At 55.7% G+C, this 15,162-nt stretch overlaps 1 protein-coding gene across 1 annotated transcript; it reads left to right on the top strand.

Annotated features, from left to right (window-relative positions):
• Positions 1-8,410: 8,410 nt before the first annotated feature.
• On the top strand, positions 8,411-14,247 carry rpl18 (ribosomal protein L18). Its single transcript, XM_078536553.1, has 5 exons — positions 8,411-8,538; positions 10,757-10,864; positions 12,753-12,851; positions 13,011-13,134; positions 14,122-14,247. The coding sequence occupies exons 2-5, from the start codon at positions 10,823-10,825 to the stop codon at positions 14,241-14,243; spliced, it is 387 nt and encodes a 128-aa protein (XP_078392679.1). The 5' UTR covers positions 8,411-8,538; positions 10,757-10,822; the 3' UTR covers positions 14,244-14,247.
• The last annotated feature ends 915 nt before the right edge of the window (positions 14,248-15,162 follow it).

The following is a 15,162-nucleotide window of genomic DNA, read 5'->3' as shown; positions in this document are numbered from 1 at the left end:
CCTCCGTGGGCTGAGGGCACAGGGACAGGGGGAGGCCATTCAGCCCCTCTACCATGTGGCACAGGGACAGGAGGAGGCCATTCAGCCCCTCTACCATGTTACAAAGGAACAGGTGGAGGCCATTCAGCCCCTCTAACATGTTGCACAGGGACAGGTGGAGGCCATTCAGCCCTCTAACATGTTGCACAGGGAAAGGTAGAGGCCATTCAGCCCCTCCACATGTTGCATGGGGACAGGAGGAGGCCCATTCGGCCCCCTCAAGCCTGTTACACAGGAACAGGAGGAGGCCCATTCGGCCCCCTCGATCCTGTTACACAGGAACAGGAGGAGACCCATTCAGCCCCTTCTCGAGCCTGTTACACAGGAACAGGAGGAGGCCCATTCAGCCCCTCGAGCCTGTTACACAGGAACAGGAGGAGACCCATTCAGCCCCTTCTCGAGCCTGTTACACAGGAACAGGAGGAGGCCCATTCAGCCCCTTCTCGAGCCTGTTACACAGGAACAGGAGGGGCCCATTCAGCCCCTCGAGCGTGTTACAAAGGAACAGCAGGAGGCCCATTCAGCCCCTCGAGCCTGTTAAACATGAACAACAGGAGGCCCATTCAGCCTCCTCGAGCCTGTTACACAGGAACAGGAGGAGGCCCATTCAGCCTCCTCGAGCCTGTTACACAGGAACAGGGGGAGGCTCATTCAACACCTCGAACCTGTTACACAGGAACAGGAGGAGACCCATTCAGCCCCTCGACCCAGTTACACAGGAACAGGAGGAGGCCCATTCAGCCCCCTCAAGCCTGTTACACAGGAACAGGAGGAGGTCCATTCGGCCCCTCGAGCCTGTTACACACGAACAGGAGGAGGCCCATTCGGCCCCTCGAGCCTGTTACACAGGTCCAGTCGAGAAACTGAACTGGAACCAGCCATATAAATACTGTGGCTACAAGAGCAGGTCAGAGGCTGGGAATCAAGCGGAGAGTAACTCACCTCCTGACTCCCCAAAGCCTGTCCACCATCTACAAGGTACAAGTCAGGAGTGTGATGGAATACTTCCCACTTGCCTGGATGAGTGCAGCTCCCACAACACTTGAGAAGCTCGACACCGTCCAGGACAAAGCAGCCCCGCTTGATCGGCACCCCATCCACAAACATTCACTCCCTCCAACACCGACGCACAGTAGCAGCAGTGTGTGTACCATCTACAAGATGCACTGCAGCAACTCGCCAAGGCTCCTTCAACAGCACCTTCCAAACCCACGACCTCTACCATCTAGAAGGACAAGGGCAGCAGACACATGGGGACACCACCACCTGGAAGTTCCCCTCCAAGCCACTCACCATCCTGACTTGGAAATATATTGGCCGTTCCTTCACTGTCGCTGGGTCAAAATCCTGGAACTCCCTCCTAACAGCGCCGTGGGTGTACCTACACCACACGGACAAAATCCTGGAACTCCCTCCCTAACAGCGCCGTGGGTGTACCTACACCACACAGACAAAATCCTGGAGCTCCCTCCCTAACAGCACCGTGGGTGTACCTACACCACACGGACAAAATCCTAGAACTCCCTCCCTAACAGCGCCATGGGTGTACCTACACCACACGGACAAAATCCTGGAACTCCCTCCCTAACAGCGCCGTGGGTGTACCTACACCACAGGGACAAAATCCTAGAACTCCCTCCCTAACAGCGCCGTGGGTGTACCTACACCACACGGACAAAATCCTAGAACTCCCTCCCTAACAGCGCCGTGGGTGTACCTACACCACACGGACAAAATCCTGGAACTCCCTCCCTAACAGCGCCGTGGGTGTACCTACACCACACGGACAAAATCCTGGAACTCCCTCCCTAACAGCGCCGTGGGTGTACCTACACCACACAGACAAAATCCTGGAACTCCCTCTCTAACAGCGCCGTGGGTGTACCTACACCACACGGACAAAATCCTGGAACTCCCTCCCTAACAGCGCCGTGGGTGTACCTACCCCACAAGGACTGCAGCGGTTCAAGAAGGCAGCTCACCCCCACCTTCTAAATCTGTTTACACCTTTCACTATTTAGCAATCCCACACAGAACTTGCATACTCCGTATACTGCTCTCCTCTCAATTGGGGTTACCAAGCGCAGACTGGATAACTCATTTTGCGGAACTCCCCTGCTCAGTCTGCTACTTTGCTTTCAGACAGCGCTGACCCTTTATTCTGCTATTAACACCTACTCTGGACCAACGCTTTGATTCTTCATTACTACAATTCCCGATCTCTTTGTCTTCTGTCCCCTGACATCTTTGTCAAGTGATCTCCTCCCCGCTACCCTCTAACCTCTCCGTGACCTTCCCTATTGCTCCACCCGACCCTCCGCACCACCCCCACCCCCACCCTTTCCCAGCAAGCATCACACCTGATCAGGTGAGGAGTCACGTCAGCCTGGAAACATTGGCTCTGTTTCTCTCTCTCCACGGACACCGTCAGCCCTACCGAGGTTTTTTTCTTCCTTTACCCCCCCCACCCCACCCCCACCCACCACCCCACCCCACCCATTTCAGAATTGGTCGGGGGGTGTGGGGCGTAGGAAAGGGGCAAATGGAAGTGCGAGGCAATTCCCTTTGGGGAGGTCCAAGGATTGCGTGACGAATCGGGGAACGGGTGGTGGGAGGAGGATTGCGGGAGGTGTTGGGGAAGAGGGGGGATGGGGGGCCTTGCGGTGAATGTCCACATAGTCCCCGAGGGGGGCCGGCGAGCGGCGGGTGCTCAGGTTGCCGAACCCCGAAACGGGTTAGATCTCCTCGCGGCGCCGTCGGTCGAACTCGCGGCCTGTGACGCACCCACGCCCGTACCGGAGGCTACATATATGAGTGCACGGGGCCCCCTTCCCGGCAGACCTGCTACGCGCCGTTTTGGCGCCGCGCAATGAGCGGGACAGCCATTCGCCAGCTCATTCCTCGGGGGCAGTGCCTTGGCCCATCGAGCTGCCCGGTGTAAATTTCTAACAACCGGCGACCGTCACTGGTGCATTCTCCACGGCAACGCCTCTACCCAGCCGGAGCCCGCTTGCCTGGCAATCAGCACTCTCTCCACGCGCAGTGTAAATTGTTGTTTGGTATGCTTGCGTAGTGATCTGATGGGTGCAGGATGGGAAGCTTTGATTCCGCCTCCTTTGTCAACAACGCTCAAGTCTGACCCCAAATCTTGAATTATCTAATCAGGAGGACGGAGTTGCGATATCATTATTACTTATCAGGATCAAGATGTAAATGTTCCAAGTACAAATGATTCGAAGGTCGGTGCTGAGATAAAATATCCTCCATCACTGCTTCAAATGTCAAATACGTAATCTAGTTTTAAATTCGTTTGGACAGACTTAGCAAGCAGGCAAGTACAAGGCAGATGGAAGATAACTGGGGATAGAAACATCGAGTCTGCGCCAGTCAAACAAGTACCTAACTGTTCTAATCCCATTTTCCCAGCACTAGGCCCAAAGCCTTGTATGCCAAGGCATCATCGCAAGTGCACATCCAAATACTTCTTCAATGTGATGAGGGTTTCTGCCTCTACCACCCTTTCAGGCAGTGAGTTCCAGATTCCCACCACCCTCTGGGTGAAAACATTCTTCCTCACATCCCCTCTAAACCTCCTGCCCCCTTACCTTAAATCTATGTCCCCTTGGTTATTGATCCCTCCACCAAGGGGAAAAGTTCCTTCCTCTCTACCCTATCTAAGCCCCTCATAATTTTATACACCTCAATCATGTCCCCCCTCAATCTCCTCTGCTCCCGGGAAAATAACCCCAGTCTGTCCAATTTCTCCTCATAACTAAAACTCTCCAGCCTAGGCAACATCCTGGTAAATCACCTCTGCACTCTCTCTAGTGCAATCACATCCTTCCTATAATGCGGATTCCAGAACTGCCCGCAATACTCTAGCTGTGGTCTAACCAGCGTTTTATACAGTTCCAGCATAACCTCCCTGCTCTTATATTCTATACCTCGGCTAATAAAGGCAAGTATCCCATATGCCTCCTTAACCACCTTATCTACCTGTCCCGCTACCTTAAGGGACCGGTGGACATGCACACCAAGGTCCCTCTGATCCTCGGTACTTCCCAGGGTCCTACCATTCATCGTGTATTCCCGTGCCTTGTTTATCCTGTCCAAGTGCATCATCTATAGAGGGAGTGCAGCGAAGGTTTACCCGACTGATTCCTGGGATGGCGGGACTGACGTATGAGGAGAGATTGAGTCGGTTAGGATTATATTCGCTGGAGTTCAGAAGAATGAGGGAGGGATCTGATAGAAACCTGTAAAATTCTAACAGGACTGGACAGGGTAGATGCGGGAAGAATGTTCCCGATGGTGGGGGGAGTCCAGAACCAGGGGGTCACAGTCTGAGGATACGGGGAAGACCATTGAGGACTGAGATGAGGAGAAATTTCTTCACCCAGAGAGCGGTGAGACTGTGGAATTCGTTACCACATAACGTAGTTGAGGCCAAAACATTGTATGTTTTCAAGAAGGAGTTAGATATAGCTCTTGGGGGGGGTGAAAGGATATGGGGAGAAGGTAGGAGCAGGCTATTGAGTTGGATGATCAGCCACGATCATAATGAATGGCGGAGCAGGCTCGATGGGTCGAATGGCCTACTCCTGCTCCTAGTTTCTTTGTTTCTACCTCACCCTCCTCTGGTGGACGCGCACACCAAGGTCCCTCTGATCCTATAAGGCGATCTGATTGGAACCTACGGAACACGTAATGGGATAGACGTGGTCAATGCAGGGTAAGATGGTTCCCAGGGTCGGGGAGTCTGGAACCAGGGGACACAACTTCAAAATAAGGGGGAAGCCACTTAGGATCTGAGATGAGGAGAAATTCCTTGACCCGGAGGCTTGGGAATCTTTGGAATTCTCTACCCCAGAGGGTCACGGAGGTTTAGCCACTGAGTATGTTTAAAGCAGAGTTTGACAGATCTCTAAATAGCCTTCGACCCCGTAGAGGGGTACGGGGATAGTGTGGGATGCGGGGCGGAGAGAAAGGCATCGAAGTGGATGGTCGACTGTGATGGTGTCGACCGGCAGAGCAGGCTCGATGGGCTGAATGGCCTTCTCCTGCTCCTTATGTGTTCCTATCTCAGCGAACACGGTCTGTGCGGGACTCAAAAGGCGTTTCTGGGTCAAGTTGACATCCACGCTTCCCCCAGAGCTTGGGACCGGGAAAGGATGTCGGGGCGTCCGGACGATCTGAATGACCAGAGAGTAAGAATTCCCATTTGGTCTAAGGTCCTTCGACTAGAGAAGGAACACGCCAGCCACAGAAGGATAGACCAACATGAACGAACAAGTAAGTTTCGGACAAACAGCGTACGACCGAGTGAGTTAAACTTGGAAATAAAATGCACTCGTTCCAATGAGGTGGACGTGACTCATAATTCGACCGACTCTTGGAAGTACGAGAGTAATGTAATGTCCGGTAGGGAGGAGTGTCGTGCAACAGCCGATGGTAAGTGCTGAGCTCCTCAAACCCCCAAAGGGGAACTTGAAACAGCTACCACGACAGTTTTGCAATTTGCATTTATTTCGAGATGAGTGCCTTGAATTCGGTAGTAATAAGACCACTGAGTCTTATAGGCTTTTTTACAAAACCAAACTAAACCGTTATTAATAGAAGAAATGATTTTAAGCACACATGTAGATCTACAAATGATGACTTCTGAATCCCCTAGTCAATCCAACTCCCAGTTACACCTTCGCTGAGGCAACAGTAAGGCACATAGATTTTAAAACACCCACGATACCCTAAACAGTCGCATTCCTGCACCACACGGACAAAATCCCGGAACTCTCTCCCTAACAGCGCCGTGGGTGTACCTACACCACACGGACTAAATCCTGGAACTCCCTCCCCAACAGCGCCGTGGGTGTACCTACACCACACGGACAAAATCCTGGAACTCCCTCCCTAACAGCGCCGTGGGTGTACCTACACCACACGGACAAAATCCTGGAACTCCCTCCCTAACAGCGCCGTGGGTGTACCTACACCACACGGACAAAATCCTGGAACTCCCTCCCTAACAGCGCCGTGGGTGTACCTACACCACACGGACAAAATCCTGGAACTCCCTCCCTAACAGCGCCGTGGGTGTACCTACACCACACGGACAAAATCCTGGAACTCCCTCCCTAACAGCGCCGTGGGTGTACCTACACTACAGGGACAAAATCCCAGAACCACCAAGGAGAAAGTCCCACCACAGATAACAAGTTCTCCACAACACATGGCTGTACGATCCTCTTGAAAGAATTTTTGATGGGGGTTCCCCATGCAGATAGCATTCAAATCTCAGGGTTACAGCTCAGCAACCATTTGTTGGTCCAAGATAAGTGACGTTTGCGCCACACTGCTGCTAGTGTGCGTCGGTGGTGGAGGGAGTGAATGTTTGTGGATGAGGTGCCGATCAAGTGGGGCTGCTTTGTCCTGGACGGTGTCGAGCTTCTCGAGTGTTGTGGGAGCTGCACTCATCCAGGCAAATGCGGGGAGTATTCCATCACACTCCTGACTTGTGCCTTGTCGATGGTGGACAGGCTTTGAGGGGGGAGTCAGGAGGTGAGCGACTCTCCGCAGGATTCCCAGCCTTTGACCTGCTCTTGTAGCCACAGTATTTATCTGGCTGGTCCCAGTTCAGTTTCTGGTCAATGGTCACCCCCAGGATGTTGATAGTGGGGGGGATTCAGTGAGTGTAATGCCCATTGAACGTCAAGGGGGCGATGGTTGGATTCTCTCTTGTTGGAGATGGTCACGGCCTGGCATTTGTGTGGCATGAATGTTACTTGGGGGGGGGGATGTTTGTTTCAGGTTAGACATGCCGTGTCAATACAAGTGGCTGACTGTTATGTCCGATGCAAGTTGGTAAAGCAGTTATTAAAAAAAATCCCAGAGGGAAATGTTAAACAACTGTCATAACCTATAATTTTTAAGTGGTATGTTTGAGATGAGACTCTAAATTCAGAAATCAGACCCCCTGTTCTCGAAGTTTTACATGGAACTAAATGAAACATTTTATTAATTTGCACAGGTTAATGTATATATATATACATACACATGACCACAAATTACTACTATCATAACTTTCAACCAATTCCCAAACTAATCTCCATTAAGCCAACAGCGACCCATAGACTAAACCAGACACCAGGCAAAGCGTTTTCACCTGACGCATTCAAAATGAGGTTCTGTTCACTTTGGTTCCTGTGGAGCCAGTTGGAGGGTTCCAGCTGCCTTTCGATATCTCACCTCTGGGCCTCTGCCCCTCACGCCCAGAAACTACCGAAGTTATACCCACCAGCCCCGCCGAGTGTTAATTCTCGTTGTTACGCCAGCCTCTTCGAACTTCTCCGTTTAACTTTCGTAGCACCGATTTTGGGAGTAATATGGAACACGCTGCTTGGTGGCTGCTGGATAGGAATCAGATGACACCCCACTCTATTGAGTGCTCTATTCAAAGATGCACACGCTCTACCCTTCCATCTCAAAACTAGTGCCCATCCAAGTACCCAGACCAGCTGGTTTCAACCCAATAAGGACACACGCGCAGACTAAACCTCTATATTTAAAGAAAAAATATTTTCCGACATGTTATATACATTAATAGCTCGATGACGCTGACTGAGAGGACTGTGTGGATCGGGTGAGGGGTGTTGGGACGCTCACAATGCAGGGTGGGTGGGTGGGTAGGGCGGGGGCGAAGGGGTAGAGAGGTTGGCATGGATAGGATAGGATAGGACGGTGGGGGCTGAATGGCCTCGCCTCCCAGCCGCGGGTGCACCACACGGGGGTGTTGGGGTTGGGGGTTATCGGAGGTGGGGGGGGGAGGGTGTGAGGGAAATGTGATCCTTCCGAACCCCAATCACTCCACACCATGCACCATTCAGCTGGGCAGAATTGGGCTGCAGTGTGCAGTGCCCACCTCTGGTGGCTGCTGCAGGAGGAGTGCGGTCAGGGATTTAAAAAAAAAAGGGGCTGGTGGCCCTCTTGACCGCCTCCTCACCCTCCTTGGTGCAGGCCCGCCTCCTCTCGCGAGGTTTGGGCCGCTGAAGGGGGGGGAAGGGGGCGGGGTCCGGCTACCCAGAAGCCCGCGCGCCGGCTCCGCCTCCTTCTTCTCGCTCAGCGACGTCAACATGGTGAGTGCTGGACGGCCGGTGGAGGGAGAAAGGGATTGGGGGGGGGGGGGCATTGACAATCCGATGCCATCCGCTCCTCTGCGAACCCGTGAGCGACTCGCCGAGCCCGCCATCGGCTCGGGGGTCGCCCGGGCGAGGCGGATGGCGCTATATGGGCGTGCGTGCGGGTCGTCTTGATTGTTTTTTTTCCGAACCCGTCTCTCCCGATAACTAATCTCCGCCATCTCTCTCTCTCGCTCTCTCTCCCCCTGACGATTGCATCCGCCGCCATCGGCCCCAGGGAGTGGACATCCGGCACAACAAGGACCGCAAAGTGCGGAGGAAGGAGCCCAAGAGCCAAGACATCTACTTGCGGCTGCTGGTCAAGGTGAGGGAGCGGGTTAGGGAGCGATAAAGTAGGGACCCCCCCCCCTACTGCCCGGGCTTAGCAAGGCGCCGCCATTCTATAAGCAGCAGCGGCGGCGGCGCCGCGGGGTCCTAGCGCCCTCCGCACCCCTGTATCTGAATACATGCCAGTTACAGCGCCCGATCTTTGTGGGCCGATTGCGGGCCAGCCGCAGGGTCCCCAGAGCCGGGGTTTGCGGTTTCGTGCTCAGTGGGGGGAGGAAAGTCAGGAGGTGGGGGTGGATTGGGCCCCCCCCTGGGGTGACATTTTTTTTCACCTCTGGGATCGCCCTGTGCGCGGAGTGGGGTGGGTGGGTGGGGAGGGGTGGGGGGGGGTGCGGGGAACCAAGGGCCGGTCGTGAGAAGCCGGGCATCGCCCACCCTCGGAGAGCGGGGAGGGGGGGACGATGGTTTTGGGGTGGGTGGGGGGGAGTGGGGTCGGAGGGCGTCGGGTGTGGGTTGAAGGCGCTCGGCGCGGGCGTCGGGGAGGGACGGCCCCGAACCCCACCCGCAGGTGCAGCACCGTAATCCAGACCGACACTCTTTCCCCCGGCGCCAGTACTGGGGGAATGCCGCACTGTCGGAGGGTCAGTACTGAGGGAGTGCCGCACTGTCGGAGGGTCAGTGCTGAGGGAGTGCCGCACTGTCGGAGGGTCAGTGCTGAGGGAGTGCCGCACTGTCGGAGGGTCAGTACTGAGGGAGTGCCGCACTGTCAGAGGGTCAGTACTGAGGGAGTGCCGCACTGTCGGAGGGTCAGTACTGAGGGAGTGCCGCACTGTCAGAGGGTCAGTACTGAGGGAGTGCTGCACTGTCAGAGGGTCAGTACTGAGGGAGTGCTGCACTGTCAGAGGGTCAGTACTGAGGGAGTGCCGCACTGTCAGAGGGTCAGTACTGAGGGAGTGCCGCACTGTCGGAGGGTCAGTACTGAGGGAGTGCCGCACTGTCAGAGGGTCAGTACTGAGGGAGTGCCGCACTGTCAGAGGGTCAGTACTGAGGGAGTGCCGCACTGTCGGAGGGTCAGTGCTGAGGGAGTGCCGCACTGTCAGAGGGTCAGTACTGAGGGAGTGCCGCACTGTCGGAGGGTCAGTACTGAGGGAGTGCCGCACTGTCAGAGGGTCAGTACTGAGGGAGTGCCGCACTGTCAGAGGGTCAGTACTGAGGGAGTGCCGCACTGTCGGAGGGTCAGTACTGAGGGAGTGCCGCACTGTCGGAGGGTCAGTACTGAGGGAGTGCCGCGCTGTCGGAGGGTCAGTACTGAGGGAGTGCCGCACTGTCAGAGGGTCAGTACTGAGGGAGTGCCGCACTGTCGGAGGGTCAGTACTGAGGGAGTGCCGCACTGTCGGAGGGTCAGTACTGAGGGAGTGCCGCACTGTCGGAGGGTCAGTACTGAGGGAGTGCCGCACTGTCAGATGGTCAGTACTGAGGGAGCGCCGCACTGTCGGAGGGTCAGTACTGAGGGAGTGCTGCACTGTCAGAGGGTCAGTACTGAGGGAGTGCCGCACTGTCAGAGGGTCAGTACTGAGGGAGTGCCGCACTGTCAGAGGGTCAGTACTGAGGGAGCGCCGCACTGTCGGAGATTAGTACTGAGGGAGTGCCGCACTGTCGGAGGGTCAGTACTGAGGGAGTGCCGCACTGTCAGATGGTCAGTACTGAGGGAGCGCTGCACTGTCGGAGGGTCAGTACTGAGGGAGCGCCGCACTGTCGGAGGGTCAGTACTGAGGGAGTGCTGCACTGTCGGAGTGTCAGTACTGAGGGAGTGCTGCACTGTCGGGGTCAGTACTGAGGGAGCGCTGCACTGTCGGAGGGTCAGTACTGAGGGAGTGCCGCACTGTCGGAGGGTCAGTACTGAGGGAGCGCCGCACTGTCGGAGGGTCAATACTGAGGGAGCGCCGCACTGTCGGAGGGTCAGTACTAAGGGAGTGCCGCACTGTCGGAGGGTCAGTACTGAGGGAGTGCCGCACTGTCGGAGGATCAGTACTGAGGGAGTGCCGCACTGTCAGAGGGTCAGTACTGAGGGAGTGCTGCACTGTCGGAGGGAGATGTATATACTCTAGGATTTGAGCTCTACAGTCCATGCTGACGTGACTCAACATGGTTTCTTTGGTTGCTATCTGATGGTACCTGTGGGACCTCTCTGTACTTAGGCAGGGGGCTGTGCTATTTATTGACATCTTTCTTTTTCTCCCCCACTCTCCGCACAGTTGTACCGATTTCTGGCCCGGCGATCAAATGCTCCCTTCAACAAGGTCGTCCTGAGGCGTCTCTTCATGAGTCGCACCAATCGTCCGCCATTATCCCTGGCCCGCCTGGTGAGTCTTCAGAAGCTATCGCCCATCCGTAATTGCCCCTTGAGAAGGTGGAGCTGAAGCTGCATCCTTGAACCGCTGCAGTCCCGTGTGGTGTAGGTACACCCACGGCGCTGTTAGGGAGGGAGTTCCAGGATTTTGTCCCGTGTGGTGTAGGTACACCCACGGCGCTGTTAGGGAGGGAGTTCCAGGATTTTGTCCCGTGTGGTGTAGGTACACCCACGGCGCTGTTAGGGAGGGAGTTCCAGGATTTTGTCCCGTGTGGTGTAGGTACACCCACGGCGCTGTTAGGGAGGGAGTTCCAGGATTTTGTCCGTGTGGTGTAGGTACACCCACGGCGCTGTTAGGGAGGGAGTTCCAGGATTTTGACCCAGCGACAGTGAAGGAACGGCCGATATATTTCCAAGTCAGGATGGTGAGTTTCTCGGAGGGGAACTTCCAGGTGGTGGTGTCCCCATGTGTCTGCTGCCCTTGTCCTTCTAGATGGTAGCGGCCGTGGGTTTGGAAGGTGCTGTCGAAGGAGCCTTGGCGAGTTCCTGCAGTGCATCTTGTAGATGGTGTACACACTGCTGTTACTGGGGAGTGGACGTTGATGGTGGTTAATGGGCTGCCAGCGTAGGAGGAGGCATTCTGACCACCCCTGGTGCCAGTACTGAGGGAGTGCTGCACTGTCAGAGGGTCAGTACTGAGGGAGTGCTGCACTGTCGGAGGGTCAGTACTGAGGGAGTGCTGCACTGTCGGAGGGTCAGTACTGAGGGAGTGCTGCACTGTCGGAGGGTCAGTACTGAGGGAGTGCTGCACTGTCGGAGGGTCAGTACTGAGGGAGTGCCGCACTGTCGGAGGGTCAGTACTGAGGGAGTGCTGCACTGTCGGAGGGTCAGTACTGAGGGAGTGCTGCACTGTCGGAGGGTCAGTACTGAGGGAGTGCTGCACTGTCGGAGGGTCAGTACTGAGGGGGTGCTGCACTGTCGGAGGGTCAGTACTGAGGGAGTGCCGCACTGTCGGAGGGTCAGTACTGAGGGGGTGCTGCACTGTCGGAGGGTCAGTACTGAGGGAGTGCCGCACTGTCGGAGGGTCGGTACTGAGGGAGTGCCGCACTGTCGGAGGGTCAGTACTGAGGGAGTGCCGCACTGTCGGAGGGTCAGTACTGAGGGAGTGCCGCACTGTCAGAGGGTCAGTACTGAGGGAGTGCCGCACTGTCGGAGGGTCAGTACTGAGGGAGTGCCGCACTGTCGGAGGGTCAGTACTGAGGGAGTGCCGCACTGTCGGAGGGTCAGTACTGAGGGAGTGCCGCACTGTCGGAGGGTCAGTACTGAGGGAGTGCCGCACTGTCGGAGGGTCAGTACTGAGGGAGTGCCGCACTGTCGGAGGGTCAGTGCTGAGGGAGTGCCGCACTGTCGGAGGGTCAGTACTGAGGGAGTGCCGCACTGTCGGAGGGTCAGTACTGAGGGAGTGCCGCACTGTCGGAGGGTCAGTGCTGAGGGAGTGCCGCACTGTCGGAGGGTCAGTACTGAGGGAGTGCTGCACTGTCGGAGGGTCAGTACTGAGGGAGTGCCGCACTGTCGGAGGGTCAGTACTGAGGGAGCGCCGCACTGTCGGAGGGTCAGTACTGAGGGAGTGCTGCACTGTCGGAGGGTCAGTACTGAGGGAGTGCTGCACTGTCGGAGGGAGATGGATATACTCTAGGATTTGAGCTCCATAATCCAGGCCGACACTCCCCCCTGGTAATATTTATTCCTCAGGCAACATTGCATAAATAACGCGAGATCATGCTGTGTGTGTGTGTGGTGTGTTCCCGGCGACGGTGTGACCCGCTCGATCACAGTCAACTAATCCTGACTTCTTGCATTTCCATTTTCCCCCCTCCCTCCCCACAATCTCCCTGGCGAAGATACGCAAGATGAAGATGCCCGGCCGCGAGGGGAAGACGGCGGTGGTCGTGGGGTCCATCACGGACGACGTCCGCATCTTTGACATCCCCAAGCTCAAGGTGAGAGCGCAGCCCGCGCGGCGAAGGCAGTGACGCACCCGACGTCCGCCTTGGCAGCCGGCTCCTTCCGGGCAGCTGCAGCAGCTGGTCAGCCCGTCCGGCCTACACCGTCCTCCTCAACTTGTCCCATCTTCTTCCTTCCCCCCCTCCCCCCCACAGGTCTGTGCCCTCCGAGTGACCGATGTGGCTCGTCACCGCATCCTGAAGGCCGGCGGCCAGATCATGACCTTCGACCAGCTGGCCCTGGCTTCGCCCAAAGGTCAGGGGACAGTGCTGCTCTCAGGTGAGTGAAAATCCCTCTACACCGTCCCCATCAAACACTCCCAGGACAGGTGCAGCACGGGGTTAGATACAGAGTAAATCTCCCTCTACACTGTCCCCATCAAACACTCCCAGGACAGGTGCAGCATGGGGTTAGATACAGAGTAAATCTCCCTCTACACTGTCCCCATCAAACACTCCCAGGACAGGTACAGCACGGGGTTAGATACAGAGTAAAGCTCCCTCTACACCGTCCCCATCAAACACTCCCAGGACAGGTACAGCACGGGGTTAGATACATAGTAAAGCTCCCTCTACACTGTCCCCATCAAACACTCCCAGGACAGGTACAGCACGGGGTTAGATACATAGTAAAGCTCCCTCTACACCGTCCCCATCAAACACTCCCAGGACAGGTACAGCACGGGGTTAGATACAGAGTAAAGCTCCCTCTACACTGTCCCCATCAAACACTCCCAGGACAGGTACAGCACGGGGTTAGATACAGAGTAAAGCTCCCTCTACACTGTCCCCATCAAACACTCCCAGGACAGGTACAGCACGGGTTTAGATCAGAGTAAATCTCCCTCTACACTGTCCCCATCAAACACTCCCAGGACAGGTGCAGCCCGGGGATGGATCTACATTCTCGCTGTGATGTTCTATCTCGTTCCTTCTCCTCTCCAGGACCTCGTAAGGGACGGGAGGTTTACAGACATTTCGGACCTGCCCCTGGAACTCCGCACAGCCACACCAAGTACGTAGCTGCTTCCTCTGCCTGTCTCGCTCTCTCTCTCTCCCAGCCAGTGCTGCTGACCCCCACCTGCCTGAACCCCCTTAGCCTTTCCCTTCTCCTTCAAATGCATCTCACCTAAACACCCTGCTCTCTCCCTTCCCCCTGCTTCCCCGCTCCCTCCTTCCTTCCGCCCCCCTGCTTGCTGCCTCCTTCCTTCCCCCCACCCCCGCACAGCCGGGCATGGTCTCAGTCTGTCTCCGTTCTCTCCCACAGGCCGTATATCCGCTCGAGAGGCCGGAAGTTCGAGCGTGCCAGGGGGAGAAGGGCCAGTCGAGGATACAAGAATTGAGCAAATTTTCTATGTTCTATTTTCTGTATCAATAAATTCAAACTGAAACATCGAGTCTGTGTCTCCCTGTATTGATGGGTCTGGGGAATGGGGCAGGAGAGGCACACACAACACCATCAGTGATCAGGAGCAGGAGCCCAGGCTGATTTCCCCTCTCTCTCTAACCCAGGGATCACTGGACAGTGATCAGGAGCAGGAACCCTGGCTGATTTCCCCTCACTCTCTCTAACCCAGGGATCACTGGACAGTGATCGGGAGCAGGAACCCTGGCTGATTTCCCGTCTCTCTCTCTCTCTCTCTCTCTAACCCAGGGATCACTGGACACTGATCAGGAGCAGGAACCCTGGCTGATTTCCCCTGTCTGTCTCTCTCTTTCTAACCCAGGGATCACTGGACAGTGATCAGGAGCAGGAACCCGGGCTGATTTCCCCTCTCTCTAACCCAGGGATCACTGGCCAGTGATCAGGAGCAGGAACCCTGGCTGATTCCCCCTCTCTCTCACTCTCTAGCCCATGGATCACTGGACAGTGATTAGGAGCAGGAACCCTGGCTGATGTCCCTTCTCTCTCTCTCTAACCCAGGGATCACTGGACAGTGATCAAGAGCAGGAACCCTGGCTGATTTCGTCTCTATCTCTCTAACCCAGGGATCACTGGACAGTGATCAGGAGCAGGAACCCTGGCTGATTCCCCCTTTCTCTTTCACACATGTCACTGGACAGTGATGAGGAGTAACTCTGCGAATTGACTGGGAAAATCAGATGGGGGCAAACGAAGCCTAGATGAGCTATTGACAGATGTTTTGGGGGTAGTTTTTTAGAACATCGTGTTCTGACACTGAACAGAGCGGGCTACACAGACCTGCTATTGAGCAAGGAGATTGGGTTAAACAATGACCTTCGAGTGAAGGCTCCTCAAGGGAGCAGTGATCATAACATTGAATTTTACATTCAGTTTGAGGGGGAG

The sequence above is a fragment of the Cetorhinus maximus genome, unplaced genomic scaffold (genome assembly GCF_964194155.1).
Source record: "Cetorhinus maximus unplaced genomic scaffold, sCetMax3.hap1.1 HAP1_SCAFFOLD_1305, whole genome shotgun sequence".
Classification (NCBI taxonomy): Eukaryota; Metazoa; Chordata; class Chondrichthyes; order Lamniformes; family Cetorhinidae; genus Cetorhinus; species Cetorhinus maximus.
Note: the sequence above shows the minus strand (reverse complement) of the source record. Positions and strands in the feature narration are given on the sequence as shown.